At 50.6% G+C, this 17,228-nt stretch overlaps 1 protein-coding gene across 1 annotated transcript in view; it reads left to right on the top strand.

The window, feature by feature from the left end:
- RNF126 (ring finger protein 126) overlaps positions 1-15,090 on the top strand; it is a 32,962-nt gene extending 17,872 nt beyond the window's left edge. Inside the window, exons 5-9 of the mRNA XM_048497214.1 lie at positions 1,282-1,350; positions 1,446-1,515; positions 4,482-4,575; positions 6,813-6,928; positions 13,949-15,090. Coding sequence (XP_048353171.1) covers positions 1,282-1,350; positions 1,446-1,515; positions 4,482-4,575; positions 6,813-6,928; positions 13,949-14,107 — 508 coding nt within the window. The 3' untranslated portion in view covers positions 14,108-15,090. The remainder of the gene's footprint in view (positions 1-1,281; positions 1,351-1,445; positions 1,516-4,481; positions 4,576-6,812; positions 6,929-13,948) is intronic.
- The last annotated feature ends 2,138 nt before the right edge of the window (positions 15,091-17,228 follow it).

Here is a 17,228-nt window from a genome sequence, read left to right as displayed (position 1 = left end):
AACATCTACGTGCGCCCCCCTGCTCAGTTGGTGTGGAGCTTTGGGCTGGTCTGCCCTCAGTATGCTGATGGCACCCAGCTCGTTCTGTCGGGGCGGGGGGGGGGGGCTCTGCCCCTGTGGCTCTACAGCATTGTTTGGAGGCGGTTGCCGGTTGGTTAAAGCAGAGCAGGCTAAAACTCTGTCCATCAAAGACGGAGGTCTTTTGGCTGCTGATATTGGAAGGGGTCTCCTAGGCCCCGACCTCTTTGGCTGGCAGCCTGGGGGTCCGCCTGGATTCTTCCCCTTCTATAGAGCAGGGCTCTTCAAACTATGGCCCTCCAGATGTTCATAGACTACAATTCCCATGAACCCTACCACTTGGCCATGCTGGCAGGGGCTGATGGGAATTGTAGTCCATAAACATCTGGAGGGCCATCGTTTGAAGACCCCTGCTATAGAGATTCAGGGGGCCATGTTACCCAGGTTGCCTTCTTTCACCTCCACCAGGCCCGGCGGCTGGCCCCCTACCTCTCCCAGACTGACCTGGCCACAACAGTCACCTCCAGGTTAGACTACTATGGTAACTCGCTCTACGCAGGCCTTCCCTTGAGGCTGATCCGGAAACCGAAGCTGGTTTAGAATGCAGCGGCTCAGCTTCTTACGGGTGGTTCTTTTAGCGATCTTATCACCCCCGTGTTGCGCCGCCTTGCACTGGCTGCCAGTGGAATTCCGTACCATCTTCAAGGTGTTGGTACTAACCTTTAAGGACCTTCGCGGCCTGGGGCCCTCATATCTTCAGGACCGTCTTACCCCATATGTCCCAAGTAGGTGGGGCTGAGAGAGCTCCGAAGAACTGTGACTAGCCCAAGGTCACCCAGCTGGTGTGCATTGGAGAGCACAGGCTAATCTGAATTCCCCAGATAAGCCTTCAGAGCTCAGGCAGCGGAACGGGGAATCAAACCCGGTTCCTCCAGATTAGAGGGCACCTGCTCTTAACCACAACGCCACTGGCAGTAAGTCCCATCTGCTTTAACATCCTGCATGTGAGCTCCCAATGGCACCTGGTGGGCCACTGCGAGTAGCAGAGAGCTGGACTAGATGGACTCTGGTCTGATCCAGCTGGCTTGTTCTTATGTTCTTCTTATGTTCTTATGTTCGGGACTGAAGGGTTTCAGTGGACTGTTACCTGCACAACCCTGAAGCCGCATCCGCTTGGCCTGGGCTTGGAAGAGTCTCCGTGTTGGTCTCAGGAGGTTTCTCCTTGTGCGGAACTCACCCTTCTTTTGCTTTGTCCCTTTGCAGAATTATCCAGCAGCTGGTCAACGGGATAATTGCGCCCACCACGATACCAAACCTCGGCGTGGGCCCCTGGTGAGTTGGGGCCATGCTTGGCTTTTTCGGAAGGCTTGCCTGCCCTGCTGGAGACTGAACTCTTCCTCCCCTCCCTCTTGTCTTTGTTCTCCAAGGGGAGTTTTGCATTCGAATCCCATGGACTACGCCTGGGGGGCCAACGGCTTGGATGCCATCATTACTCAGGTAAAACTCCGCGGCCTCTTCAGGGCTTCTGCTGGGGGTGGAGAGGAGAAGGAGCAAAATGAGAAGCAAAATGAGAAGGAAAGCCTATGGATATTAGACCGTCTGTGGCCCGGGGTCGTGGTGGCCTTCCCTCTGAAGTCTGGGGCGGGTCTCTCAGCTCAGAGAGCATACCAGTGTTCTGACACAACCCCCTCCGACTGTAACGAACCAGTAAAGTCCAGTCAAAAGCAACTGTATTCAGTTCTTTATTGAGCTGGCATTCTTGGTCAGGAACAGGCAATGCAGGAACTAACTCCCCCCCTCTCAAGCAGCCGCTTTTACAGGCTTCAGAGAAGTTCCCGCCAAGAACAAAAAAACAATAAACAATCCACGTTCTCACACAGAAACGCACACAGACAGTTTCACACAGGCAAGCAAGCAGCAACTGATAACTATTCTGGGCGCCCTGGCAGAGTCTACAGCAGGAGCCCCTTCAAGGTTGAACTGCAACCCACAGTTTCCGTGGAACAACCTGGTTTCTTTATTCCCTGCACTCAGCAAAGCTGACGTGTGCAATCAAAGTTTTTTTAAAAAGAGCCCTTCGGGGGCAGGGCGGTCTACCAAATCGAATAAATAAATTAAAATAAAATAAAGAAAGAACTTTGCTTCATTTGAGGGCTGTAAAAACCAAGAATCGCGTCACACACTGAGGCGGAAACTAAATGAATGCAAAACCAATAAATCTCTAAAGTTATTACTATAATTCATAAAGTGTATTATAACATACAAAAAAATTGACCAGAGTCATGATTCAAATTCATCAAAATAATTATCTAAAGTCTGTAAGTATCCAGAGTCTCTCATTCAGAATCTTATAACAATTTATATAGTATAATATTATATGCAAAAGCCCAAAATAATGGTTCAAAAAGCGTCAAACTAAATATCTCCAGTCTTTACAAATCCTTTAGAGTCTCTCTCTCAAACGCCTCACGCGTTTCAAAAAGCGTTTTCGTGGATATCTTCCTCAGGAGAAGAAATTCATAAATTCACTTTTTCGTATTTGGTTTTTACATATCTATACGTTACACACCTTGCTGTATTGTTCTTTTCATTTGAGGGCTGACGGGTTGTTTTGGGCAGGGATGTAGCACCAAGGGGGCGGGATGTGTGCGATGTATCCGGCACGCGGCCCTGTGTAGGCGTTTCCAGGGCGTGGCGGGGGTGGACGGGGGCTCGGAGGAGCGCGGGGCGCACACACCGGGCACAGTGCCCCCTCGCTCAGTCCCTGGTTTTGGACTCCTGCAGTTGGCCTGGGTAGTTGAGCCCCATTTACTCCTAGGGTTAAGACACTTCCCCAAACCCTTTCTGAGAAAGCTTCCAGACAGAGCTTGACTATGAGACTGCTCTGGTCATTCTGGTGGTTGACCGTCAGAAGAGGAATGGGGCACTAGAGCAGTGGTGGCGAACCTTTGGCACTCCAGATGTTATGGACTACAATTCCCATCAGCCCCTGCCAGATAGGCCAATTGGCCATGCTGGCAGAGGCTGATGGGAATTGCAGTCCATAACATCTGGAGTGCCAAAGGTTCGCCACCACTGCACTAGAGCCTCTTGATTCTCTGGGGGTGGGGGTGGGGGCTCTTGTTAGCTTTCCATTCAAACAAATGTATAATATTTGGGTGCTGTGTGGTTTCCGGGCTGTATGGCTGTGTTCTAGCAGCATTCTCTCCTGACGTTTCGCCTGCATCTGTGGCTGGCATCTTCAGAGGATCTGATGTTGGGAAAGCAAGTGGAGTATATATCTGTTGGAGTGTCCAGGGTGGGTGGAGAAACCTTGTCTGTGAGTAACAAAGAAGGCAACCAGGTCAATAGTTGAGGGCGTCTGAATAGAAGTATGAGTAACAATGAAGACTATAGCATGAGCATAACACTGGAGATAGCAAGGTGGGAGAACACGAAAGGCACTGCAGACTATTTCAGCCAGAAAAATCAGCAATAGCAGAACACATGATAAACCAACCTGGACATAGAATATTATTTGAAAAAAAACAGAAATTCTGGACCACTCTGAAAGCCACTACGTCAGACTACACAGAGAATCAATTGAAATCCATAAGCACATGGACAATTTTAACAGGAAGGAAGAAACTATGAAAATGAACAGAACTTGGCTGCCAGTGTAGAGTCAAGACAGTGTCTAACCAGCTCCACACAAACACAGGATGACCATAGACAAAAGAAACAAAGGCCAGGATACTTCTATTCAGATGCTCCCACCAGTGACCTTGCTATCTCCAGTGTTACGCCCATGCTATAGTCTTCATTGTTACTCATACTTCTATTCAGACGCCCTCAACTATTGACCTGGTTGCCTTCTTTGTTACTCACAGACAAGGTTTCTCCACCCACCCTGGACACTCCAACAGATATATACTCCACTTGCTTTCCCAACATCAGATCCTCTGAAGATGCCAGCCACAGATGCAGGCGAAATGTCAGGAGAGAATGCTGCTAGAACACGGCCATACAGCCCGGAAATCACACAGCACCCAAGTGATTCCGGCCGTGAAAGCCTTCGACAATACAAATGTATAATAGTTTCCTAGAATGACTTCAAGTTTGGGAGTGCCGCGTTCTAAAGGGTGTGTTTCTCAGTTGCTTGAAAAGGCCACCAGGTGGTGCTGTTGGACCATTTTTTTCTGGCAGGGTGTCAGGGGATATTTCCCCGAATATAAGACATCCCCGGAAAAGTAAGATGTAGCAGAGGTTTTGCTAAAGTGTGAAATATAAGGCATCCCCCAAAAGTAAGACGTAGCAAAGTTTTTGTTTGGAAGCATGCCCGACAAACAGAACACAGAAAAATAGTGGTTAAGAGCAGGTGTACTCTAATCTGGAGGAGCCGGGTTTGATATCACATTCTCTCCTCCCTGGCGCTTGGCGTAGAGCAGCCGGACCGCTGTGCTGATACCTGTTTTTCTTTTCAGCTACTGAATCAGTTTGAAAACACGGGACCTCCCCCTGCAGACAAAGAGAAGATCCAAGCCCTCCCGACTATTCATATAACAGAAGAACACGTAGGTGAGGACTCGGGCTTGCGTTCTCCTCCCCACCCTGCCCAGTTCGATGCTTCCCACCCTGCCTGCACTGTCAAAACTTCATTTTATCCCCTCCGTGGTCCTTGGTTTGCTTTTGTCAGCCCTTCATTCTAGACCAGGGGTGGGCAATTATTTTTTCCATGGGGCCGCATAAGAAACAGAAAATATTGTGGAGGGCTGGGCCAAAAGGCAGGGGGGCGAGGCGCTTTTGAAAGCCCCGCAGAAGCCGGCAGCCCAGGCAACCGGTTTCTGCGGGGCTTTCAAAGGCGCCTCGCTCCCCAGCACAGCAGGGGGGCCAGTCAGGGTCATCCGGCGGGCCGGATGTGGCCCTTGGGCCGTATAATGCCCAGGTCTGTTCTAGACCAGGGGTCTGCAACCTGTGGTTCTCCAGATGTTCATGGACTACAAATCCCATCAGCCCCTGCCGGCCTGGCCAGTGGTTGGCCATGCCGGCAGGGGCTGATGGGATTTGTAGTCCATGAACATCTGGAGAGCCACAGGTTGCAGACCCCTGTTCTAGGTTTTGTACCAGGGTACTCCTGCACCCTGAGAGGGAACTGATGGTGCCTTGTGGAAAGCTTCTCAGCCCCATCCAAAGGACAGGCATCCAGCCACACCACCCCAACCGCTCCCGGGGGGGATTTCCGGTGTCTTGGGGTTTGGGGGCGGGCAAAGAACACGAAAAGCCTCCCCTACCGCTGGGAAGCCCCCATTGGGCTCAGTGGACGTATGCCTCCAAGAAGGTGGCGTAAGTCAGTGGTGGCGAACCTTTGGCACTCCAGATGTTATGGACTACAATTCCCATCAGCCCCTGCCAGCATGGCCAATTGACCATTCTGGCAGGGGCTGATGGGAATTGTAGTCCATAACATCTGGAGTGCCAAAGGTTCGCCACCACGGGTGTAAGTCCAAACCCCTGGCTGTCAGCACAGTGGGGGCAACAGCCAGGTGGAAGTTAGCTCCTCCCCCAGACTGTGGATGTCAGCTCCTCCCCTGGACCACCCCCAGACTGCCCCCACCAGACCGCCAGCAGCAGCTGGCACATCATTCAGCTCCACGTCCCGTTGTCACGGAAAGCCATAGCAGCTGCCAGCCGGCAGATCTACCCCTGCACTGGGTGGGGGATAGTGCCCCGAGGAGGGCAAATCTGCTGGCACGACCCCGTGCCACTCCTAGCGTCGGATTCAGCTCCCCCAGCTTGGATGGCGCTATCTGCGATCCTCACCCATGTGTTCAGAGGAGGAGGCTGCCTGTTGCCTCCCTCCATGACTACCGTCTTCCCCCTTGCCGTCTCCCCCTGTTGAGCAGGTAGTCTCTTTCCTCTGCCTTGGAGTGTGACTTCCACATTGCTGGATTATTCAGTCATTGCCTTTGGCAGAGATGCAGTGCATTTATCCATCCTCCAAGGGCAGAAGCTTGTCGTGAGCTCCTCCTGACATCAGGCAATTCTCAGACTCGCTAAGCTTTTGAGGGGGCGTAAGAGTGAAGTGCATCTCCCGTTTGGATTCAGAATGCAGTGAGTTTCAGCTGCTGGAGGAACACTGGACCATTAAATAGCTCCAGTACGTTTCCTTCCATGCAGGCCGTGGCTAAGTGGCGGAGCTACAAGGAGGCTGGGGGGGCGCTATGCACTGGGCGCATGCCTGGGGGCGCAGAAAATCACCCCAAGGCCCCTCCCCCTTTCCCACGGCGCCCCCCCCCCTCCTTCCCACACTTACCTTAGTTCCTTTCCTTTTTCTAGAACTTTTTCAGGCTGAAGAAGAGGCCTATTCACAGTTCAGGCTTAAAAACGGCCTGATGGGAACTATACTTCCCAGGAGACCTTGTGAGCCCCAGGGTCTCCTGGGAACTGTAGTTCCTCAGGCTGTTTTTACTGCGAACAGGCCTTTTGCAGCCTGAAAAAGTTCTAGAAAAAGGAAAGGAACTAAGGTAAGTGTGGGAAGGGGGGGTGCCGTGGGGGCCCCCCGAAAATATAGAATGCGCACCAGGTGCAGTTTGGCCCAGCTACGCCTCTGCCGTTTCTAGCTCTGGGATTTTTGAGATCTTAATGCTTTCGCAGTTTCCTGAGTTGCATCCACGGCCACAGCAACGTTTTCCTCTGGCTGGCGAGGCACGCCTCTTCCCCCAGAGGAAGGCCACTCGCCCCAAAAGAAACGCCGACCCTTGGGGGCGGGGCAGATGTCCGCCCTCCGTTCTAAGTTGTGCCTTCTGGAACGGCAGGTTCTGGCCTGGAGTGCCCCGTCTGTAAAGAAGATTACGAAGCTGGCGAGAGCGTGCGGCAGTTACCCTGCAACCATTTATTCCACGACGGCTGTATAGTCCCCTGGCTCGAACAGGTGAGCAGCCCGAGGAGGGGGGAAAGTGGGGGGGATGGAGAGAGGTCCTGATAACCTGCTGGGATTATCTGCATCTCGGCCTCCGTCCTTAATTGTGTCAGCTGGGGCCTACATTACAGAGGTCAGCTGGGGCCTACATTACAGAGGCGGGCCCTGAAAGCATACCCATCCATCACCTGGGGACCCAGCTGTGTTTTCTCAAGGTGTGGTAGAAGTGGGAGGGGAACGAGCTGGACTAGAGAGAAGATATAGTGTGCAGTAGATCCAGTTATAGGGACAGCCGCAGGAGGGGGTGATGGCCACCAACCTGGATAGCTTTAAAAGAGGATTGGACAGATTGATGGAGGAGAAGTCGATCTTTGGCTACCAATCTTGATCCTCCTTGATGTGAGATTGCAAAGTTAGCACAGAGGTCTGCAACCTGCGGCTCTCCAGATGTTCATGAACTACAATTCCAGTTGGCCATGCTGGCAGGGGCTGACGGGAATTGTAGTTCATGAGCATCTGGAGAGCCGCAGGTTGCAGACCCCTGCCTTAGGAGACCAGGTATTCGGGAGCAGCAGCAGCAGCAGAAGGCCCTTGCTTTCACATCCTGCAGGTGAGCTCCCCAAGGCACCTGGTGGGCCACTGCGAGTAGCAGAGTTCTGGACTAGATGGACTCTGCTCTGATCCAGCAGGCTCTTTCTGATGTTCTTATGACAGGTATAGTTTATTATGGCCGAAGGCCGTGACAATCAAATCGTCTCCATTACCGACGATAAAATCGAATACAATTTGAAAACAGACGTAATCAAATACAGAAACAGATTCTAAAATCAAATACAGGTATAGGCCAAATTAGATACAGTTCTGGCTCGAATTTTCTTAGCCACTAGAGCACAGGTGTCAAACTTGCGGCCCTCCAGATGCTATGGACTACAGTTCCCATCATTCCCTGCCAGCGTGATGCTGGCAGGGGATGATGGGAACTGTAGTCCATACCATCTGGAGGGCCGCGAGTTTGACACCTATGCACTAGAGCAAAAAGTGAGATTCGACTGGAAACAGACATCTCATTATCAGAAAGGAGAAGAAGAAAAAGAAGACTTTGGATTAATACCCCCCCTTTCTCTCCTGTAAGGAGACTCAAAGCGGCTTACAGGCTCCTTTCCCCCCCACAACAGACACCTTGTGAGGCAGGCAGGACTGAGGGCACTTTTGCACGTACAGAATAACGCACTTTCAGTCCACTTTCACAATGGTGTGCAAGTGGACTTTGCTAGTTCGCACAGTAAAATCCAGCTGCAAAGTGCATTGAAAGTGGATTATTCTGCACGTGCGAAAGTGCCCAGATCAAGTTCTGAATAAGAACATAAGAACAAGCCAGCTGGATCAGACCAGAGTCCATCTAGTCCAGCACTCTTCTACTCACAGTGGCCCACCAGGTGCCATTGGGAGCTCACATGCAGGAGGTGAAAGCAATGGCCTTCTGCGGCTGTTGCTCCCGAGCACCTGGACTGTTAAGGCATTTGCAATCTCAGATCCAAGAGGATCAAGATTGGCAGCCATAAATCGACTTCTCCTCCATAAATCTGTCCAAGCCCCTTTTAAGGCTATCCAGGTGAGTGGCCATCACCCCCTCTTGTGGCAGCATATTCCAAACACCAATCACATGTTGCGTGAAGAAGTGTTTCCTTTGGTTAGTCCTAATTCTTCCCCCCAGCATTTTCAATGGATGCCCCCTGGTTCTAGTATTGTGAGAAAGAGAGAAAAATTTCTGAACTGAATGAACTGTAACTAGCCCAAGGTCACCCAGCAGGAATGTAGGAGTGAGGAAACCAATCTGGCTCACCAGATGAGAGGTAGCCACTCAAGCGAAGGAGCAAGGAATCAAATCTGGTTCTGCAGATTAAGGTCTACCGGGTCTTAACCACTACACCACACTGTCTCCAAGCCACAGGTATCCATTTTTTCCTAGGCAATCTTGTATTGCTCTGACTGCGCCTGGTACTAAATTAGAAAGAATAATAGTTCTGCACTGGGCTGATCTCATCGGGACTCCTGTTTGTCACTCTGGGTGCTTCACTCTTAAAAGAAAAAGTGGGCAAATTGGATTGTGTTTGTAGGAGAGCAACTAGGGCCGTGGTGGCGAACCTTTGGCACTCCAGATGTTATGGACTACAATTCCCATCAGCCCCTTCCAGCATGGCCAATTGGCCATGCTGGCGGGGCTGATGGGAATTGTAGTCCATAACATCTGGAGTACCAAAGGTTCACCACCACTGAACTAGGGTAATTGAGGGTCTGGAAAAGTTGAAGAAGTCGGATGTGATTACCTGGGAGAGGACAAGTTGAAGAAGTCGGGGACAAGTTGAAGAAGTCGGGGACAAGTTGAAGAAGTCGGATGTGATTACCTGGGAGAGGACAGATGTGGTGTGTCTTCAGTACCTGATGCTCTGCAATTTGAAAGAGGGCAAAATCTTTTTCCCAGCTACTCCAGAGAGCAAGACTCTGTCACCTCTGTGAAGCCCAGGCCAGGCCCAGTTGAATATTGTGTGCGCTGCCGGCCCCTGACATTGTACCAATTATTTTTGGCACCAGCTGCCCCAAAAGGGATCCCTCTGCTGTGTGCCACAAAATACCATGCCACACTCTGCAGGCCAGAATAGTAGTGTGTCATCCCCACCCACCCCCCGCCCCCGGCAGCGATGTGTCATCAGCAACCAAGATCAAGTTAATGCATGCCCGATTCCTTTGTGTGGGTGTGAAAGTTGAATAATGAAGAAAGCTGGCAGGAGGGAAATAGATTTCTTTGAAATGTGAGGTCGGAAGAGAGTTTTGCAGATGCCGTGGACTGCCAAAAAGAGGAATGAAGTGGGTTCTAGATCACCATCGTGCCTGAACTCGCCCTAGAAGCGAAAATGGCCCAACTGAGGCTATGGTACTGTGGTCACATTACGAGAAGGGGGCAGGAAAAGAGGAAGACCCAGTATGAGATGGATCAATTCTATAAAGATCAGCAAATATATACAGTCAACCCAATACTGAAAAATTTGAGGCCAGCTAAGCCTAAAAAACAAGGACTGTATATATAGGGATACAAGGCAATGAGGTATAAGCAGTTAGTTTGAGTATAATTTCAATAGATACTTCATAAACCGTTCATAAAGATTATTCATAAAGATATATTGTGATTATTTAACTGGATAGAAAGGAAATAAACACACATATAATGGGAGCATGTCATAAGCACTGTCCATGAGGCACGAAACCTGCAATAGTCATATTGTGTTCCAGTCAGTTCAAAGAGTCAGTATCTCCAAAATTCAATTGAATCAAAAATATTAAGATGAATTGTGGTAGTAGACAGCAGCAGCTTCAGCAAGTGATGAAGAAACTACGGCGACAGCAGCCACATTCGCAGAACGCGTTGCGCGCTAGTCCACGTTTTCAACAGAAACGTCTTCAGTGCCTTGTATCCCTATATACAGTCCTATATACAGTCCTTGTTTTTTAGGCTTGGCTGGCCTCAAATCTTTCAATTCTATAACGCACAGGTGTCAAACTCGCGGCCCTCCAGATGTTATGGACTACAGTTCCCATCCTCCCCCGCCAACATGGGAACTGTAGTCCATAACATCTGGAGGGCCGCGAGTTTGACACCTGTACTATAAAGGAAGCCAAGGCCCTCAGGCGCCAGATCTGAGCAAGGCTGTTAGCAGTAGGATGTTTGGGAGGTCATGTTCCTTCATGCTGCTTCACGGGGTTGCCATGGTTGGAAGCCACGTGGCAACGTTTAACAAGCGCGCCAGCTGTTGACCATCCCTGCTCTTCACTAAGCACACCCAGTTCCTCCCCCTTGTCCTTCCGCGGCCTCATGTTCAAGAGCAGGGGTGTCAAACTTGCAGCCCTCCAGATGTTAACGAACTACAATTCCCATCAGTCCCTCCCAACATGACCATTGGCTATCCTGGCAAGGGCTGACGGGAATTGTAGTTCATGAACATCTGGCAGGCCGCGAGTTCGACACCTGTGTTCAAGAGCATCCTCAGAACCTCTCTGATTGCCCCAGTGAATCCCAAAGAGGAAGATCCACGCTTCAAGGGAATACTACCCTGTTTCCCCTAATATAAGACGTCCCTGAAAAATAAGACATAGTAGAGGTTTTGCTGAAGTGCGACATATAAGGCATCCCCTGAAAGTAAGACATAGCAAAGTTTTTGTTTGGAAGCATGCCCGACGAGCAGAACACAGAAAAATAAGACATCCCCTGAAAATAAGACATAGCACATCATTGGGAGCAAAAATTAATATAAGACACTGTCTTATATTTGGGGAAACACGGTAGTTGCTTGTGATTGGCTCTGCACTGAAACCTAAAATAACTGTGAACGATCTCTCACCAAGTGGTTTCAGTTAGTGTGGACCAGCCCGGGGCAGCTGATAGAAACATTTCTATTACCTGTCACCTTGCCCTTTCTCCAGGAAGCTGGAGGCAGTCAGAACTTGCAGTGGCTTTTTTTTATTGGTTGGGTAACGCCATCGGCAGATCTTGCCAACATCTTGCAGGCAGGAGCGTGGTGGGTTTTCCAGACTGTGTGGCCGTGTACCAGCAACATTTTCTCCTGATGTTTCACCTGCATCTGTGGCCGGCATCTTCAGAGGATCTGACGGGAGTGAAGCAAGTGGAGTAATCCTTCAGTGCCTTGGGCGAGCACATGGTCAAAATGGCTCCACGAACTCTAGCGAGAGCTCTGTGCCCTTTGATGGGCTCTGCCAGAAGATGAGACGATCAAAGGGGACAGAACTCTTGCTAGAGTCTGTGGAGCCATTTTGACCATGAATCTCTAGGTATCTGCACTCCACTTGCTTCACTCCCATCAGATCCTCTGAAGATGTCGGCCACAGATGCGGGCGAAACGTCAGGAGAAAATGCTGCTGGAACACGGCCAATACAGCCCGGAAACCCACAATGCTCCAGTCATTCCGGCCACGAAAGCTTTCACCAATACATCTTGCTGACAGATCCCGGCAAGGTAAGAACTTTAAAAACTTGGTTGCCTTTTAGCCAGTGGTTCTCAACCCTCCTAGTGCCGCAACCCTTTAATACAGTCCCTCATGTTGTGGGGACCCCCAACCCTAACAGTTATCCATTTTACAGATGGAGAACACCGATGCAGAGAGTCTTAGGCAGTGGTTCTCAACCTTCCTAATGCCGCGACCCTTTAATACAGTTCCTCATGTTGTGGGGACCCCCAACCCTAACATTTATCCATTTTACAGATGGAGAACACCGATGCAGAGAGTCTTAGGCAGTGGTTCTCAACCTTCCTAATATTGATCCATTTTACAGATGGAGAACACTGAGGCAGAGAGTCTTAGGCAGTGGTTCTCAACCTTCCTAATGCTGCGACCCTTTAATACAGTCCCTCATGTTGTGGGGACCCCCAACCCTAACATTTATCCATTTTACAGATGGAGAACACCGATGCAGAGAGTCTTAGGCAGTGGTTCTCAACCTTCCTAATGCCACGACCCTTTAATACAGTTCCTCATGTTGTGGTGACCCCCAACTCTAACATTTGTCCATTTTACAGATGGAGAACACTGATGCAGAGAGTCTTAGGCAGTGGTTCTCAACCTTCCTAATGCTGCGACCCTTTAATACAGTTCCTCATGTTGTGGTGACCCCCAACCCTAACATTTATCCATTTTACAGATGGAGAATGCTGATGCAGAGAGTCTCAGGCGACCCCTGTGAAAGGGTCGTTCGACCCCCAAAGGGGACCCCACCCCCAGGTTGAGAACCGCTGCTTTAGATATTGTTCAGATGGCTTGATTTTCAAATTTGGATCTTATTTTGAACTTGCGGCCGCAGGATACAAATCACGACAAATGGGTTCAATGGTTTGATTGATTGATTTGAGAGAGGAACCGGTAGCCGGTGAACTGAGTTTATTATATTTTTATGCCTCTTCTCAGTGCTCCTTCTGGGACTCTTCTGAATTAGGTTGCCTGCGCAAATCCTGGCTTAGTTCATTTCAGAATCCGATCCCTTTGCAGTAGTGTCTTGCTGCCCCTAAAAACAAAGTGAAAGTACTTGTGTGAGTTTTGTTAATAGAACCGTTGATTCTGTTGTTCTGAGGGCCGGTGTGATGAAGTGGTTAAGAGTATCAGATTGGTATTGGAATGATATGGGTTCAAATCCCCATCCTTGCCATGGAAACTCACTGGATAACCTTGGGCCAGTCACACACTCTTGGCCTAACCTACCTCACAAGATTGTTGTAAGGATGAAATGGAGGCAGTGGAGGCTGCTTCAAGTCCCCATTGAAGAAGAGCTGATTTTTATACCCCGCTTTTCTCAGCCGTTGTGTCTCAAAGCAGCTTGTGATTCCCTTCCCAACTACAGACACCTTGGGAGGCAGGTGGGGCCAAAGACTTCTGAGAGAACCGTGACTGGCCCAAGGTCACCCAGCAGGCTTCATATGGAGAAGCGGGGAAACAAACCCAGGTTGGGTATAAATGCATGAAATAAACTGTGGTTCCAGCTTTTGTCAAGCATTGGTGCCAAAAAACCGGACACAGTGTTCCAGCAGAAGTTCTCGTTCAGGGGTCTGCAACCTGTGGCTCTCCCGATGTTCGTGGACTACAAATCCCATCAGCCCCTGCCAGCATGGCCCCGTGCTGGCAGGGGCTGATGGGAATTGTAGTCCATGAGCATCGGGAGAGCCACAGGTTGCAGACCCCTGTTCTAGTTCAATAGCTTGTCAAGACCTGGAGTTGTTGCCCCTGATAACACAACACTGTGTACCCCTGCCTCCCCAATTGAGGTGACTCTGTGCATCCAACCAGACAGGTTTGAGTCGGGACCCAGAGGAGCCTGGTCAAATACCGTGGCATACGACTCCCAGGGTATGTGTCCGTGTTTGAGAGAACTCCTGTTCAGAAGACCGGCCTTTTGTTTCTGATTTCTTACCCCCGCCCCCCAAAAAACCTCCCCATCTTTACCTTGTTCTCCGTTTGCTTTCCTCCCCAAAGCACGACACCTGTCCAGTGTGCCGGAAAAGCTTGAGCGGACAGAACACAGCCACAAACCCCCCGGGACTCTCAGCAATGAATTTTGCCTCTTCATCTTCCTCCTCCTCCTCCTCTTCCTCCAGTTCACCAAGTAACGAAAATTCTGCGAACAACTCATGAATCTCTCAAGAAAAATGAAAATAAGTTGCCATCAGCATTCCCTTCTTTAACGTCGCGGCCCTTCGCCACTTCCACCTGGGGCAAGGGGGGGAGGTCCCCCCCCCCCAGAACAGAGCAACGGGGTGGGGAGGATGAGAGGTCCGATATTTTTCCATCATGACGGAGAGGCCTTCTTTTCCCCCAGGATGTTCAGTGATGTCACCGTCTCCAGAGCGGGGCAGTGGGGGGGGGGCTGTCCTTCAAAGGACTTCTAAAACCGGGGGCCCCCGCCCTGCAGAAAAACCACAGCCATTGGCCCATGAAAAGCACAGAGGGGGAGGCTGCAGTTACAAAGGGAAGGCGGTTCGCACGGCTGGGCTTGTCGTTTGGGACTCCTTGACCATTTTGTCCCGAATCTCCTTCCCTCTCTTTCACCTCAGCTCTTTACGTTCCGCGTTCCTCAGCCCTGAAAACGGCGGCGTAACCGACCCACATCCACCCCCGTTCCTCCCCCTGGCAGGATTTCCACACTGGGAAGGGGCTGCGGAAGCTTTCAGCCGGTCCTTGCGGAAAAGGGATGTGAGCCTGGAGAAATCTGACCTCACTTCCTGTCCCTGCGGAGCTTTGTCCTCACTCCTCTCCTCTCCCCCCCTCTCCTCCCCCCTTTTCGTTTACCATCACCCTTTTGGCAATGCGGTACCGAGAAAAGGGTTTTTTATGATTTTAAATTATTACTGCTATTAAATAAATGGACATTTCAGCTCCGCGAATGTTACACACTGGGTTTCTGCTAGCAAAACGAAGCGAGATCTTTGGACGGAAGGGTTGGGGGGGGGGGAGCCCCTTCAGCAGGTGAGTTCTCATCCACCTCTCTTTTGATCTAATCCAAAGTTGCACCTTTGGGCTGGCCAGGTTTCCTCATGTGGCATTTCGTCAATAAAATCTTTGAGTCTCTTCCAGGGCTGTTTCTGGGGAGCTTACTGCACACAACGATGAAAACGAAAGGTTTGTTTTGTAAAATCTGTTCACTCACGTGACGCCCCCCCCCCCCCCCCCCGTGGTTCAGAGTGTGTGAACCCGTGGCCTACCTTGGAATGGTCAAACGTGCCAATGGAACTGAGGCTAGGGGAGAGAAAAGATTGGTCCGTTGCCACGTCAGCCAGGCTTGATGCTGCATTGGGGAGTTTTTCTCCCTTACTGTCGCTCAACGGGAGGGAGGGGGGAGGGGCATGTTCTGGGTGGCCACAGGTCCCGCTTCCTCTGTGTCCCCATTGCTCCAGGTTCCCCAGTGTGTCAAGTGTCAACAGAAGCAGTTTGGGAGGGAAAATGTGCCGGCACACTCCTTACAGCGCTGCAGGGTTATTTCCAGAAACCGACCGAAATCCTAGGCCAGTGATGGCGAACCTATGAGGTGGCACTCAAAGCCCTCTCTGTGGGCCCGTGCACACAGAGTTCATCATGTGGGGGCGGAAAATCACCCCCCCCCCACACACACACACATCTAGGCTGGCCTGGGCCGCTGGGCTCGATTATTAGCATTAAACCTAAGACCAAGTTTTGGGGAAGCAGTGTAGGTAACCCTGGTAAGCGCTGTTAAACCCCACTGATTTTCATGCGAAAAACTAAAGCGTGATCCTTTGCCTGGGAGTAAGCTTGGTTGCTGGCAATGGGGTTTGCTTCTGAGTAAACCCTCCTAGGGTCGTGATTCACCCGTTGGAAGAGATGCACGGTTGCTTCAAAGCAAAGCCACCGAGGACCACCAAGCTTACTCCTGAGTAACGCACGCCTCGGAGCCAACCATTTTTTCTAAACTAAAGCCTTAGTATTCAGGTTAAATTGCCATGTTGGCACTTTGTGATAAATAAGTGGGTTTTGGGTTGCGATTTGGGCACTCGGTCTCAAAAAGGTTCGCCATCACTGGGCTAGCCCCTGCTCGAGTGGGTGGGCCGGAGGAAGAGGGAGCCAACCAGTTTTTTTTCTAAACTAAAACCTCAGCATTCAGGTTAAATTGCCGGGTTGGCACTTTGCGATAAATAAGTGGGGTTTGCGTTGCAATTTGGGCACTCGGTCTCAAAAAGGTTCGCCATCACTGTCCTAGGCGCTCTTCTAGTCAGCAGAATCTGCTACAGGTCCTGCTCCCTGCCTTACAGTGGAAGGGAATGGGAACTGAAGAAAAGGGCAGCGGGTTTCACAGGTCACTCTTTAATGGATGCGTAAAAGTGGAAGGAAAGAAAAAGTGGAGTCTCAGTGGCTGGCGGGAGGGAAAGGGTCTGGGGCAAAGAGGCTGTTTTGAGTTCACAGGGGATGCCAGAAGAGCAATTGTGGCAAGGTAGGAAGTAAGAGGGAAAAAACTACTGGGAGCAAGAACAGAAATATTACCCCGTCACCAGCCCCTCTGGAAAACCTGAAGCATTAGGGCAGTGGTGGCGAACCTATGGCACGGGTGCCAGAAGTGGCACTCAGAGCCCTCTCTGTGGGCACAAGCAAGCAGAGCTCCCCCCCCCCGCCCACTCACACACACACACAAATCTAGGCTGGCCTGGGCTGCTGAGCTCAATTATTAGTGTTAAACCTCAGACCTAGTTTTGGGGAAGCAGTGTAGGTAACCCTGTTAAGCGCTGTTAAACCCCACTGATTTTCACGTGAAGAACTAAAGCGCAATCCTTTACCAGGGAGTAAGCTCGGTTGCTGGCAATGGGGCTTGCTTCTGAATAAACCCTCCTAGGGTCGTGATTCACCTGTTGGAAGAGTTGCACGATTGCTTCAAAGCAAAGCCACCAACTACCACCAAGCTTACTCCCGAGTAACGCACGCCTCGGAGCCAACCGTTTTTTCTAAACTAAAACCTCAGTATTCAGGTTGAATTGCCGGGTTGGCACTTTGCGATAAATAAGCGGGTTTTGGGTTGCAATTTGGGCACTCGGACTCAAAAAGGTTCGCCATCACTGCATTAGGGCATAGGTGTCAAACTCATGGCCCTCCAGATGCTATAGACTACAGTTCCCTTCAGCCTCTGCTGGCATGCTGGCAGGGGATGATGGGAACTGTGGTCCATAGCATCTGGAGGGCCGCGAGTTTGACACCTGTGGTTTAGGTGCTCGATTGGGCTCATTTCTGCTCCAGTACATTTTCCCTCCCCTCC

This window comes from Sphaerodactylus townsendi, linkage group LG05, assembly GCF_021028975.2.
Source record: "Sphaerodactylus townsendi isolate TG3544 linkage group LG05, MPM_Stown_v2.3, whole genome shotgun sequence".
In the NCBI taxonomy this organism is placed as follows: Eukaryota; Metazoa; Chordata; class Lepidosauria; order Squamata; family Sphaerodactylidae; genus Sphaerodactylus; species Sphaerodactylus townsendi.
Note: the sequence above shows the minus strand (reverse complement) of the source record. Positions and strands in the feature narration are given on the sequence as shown.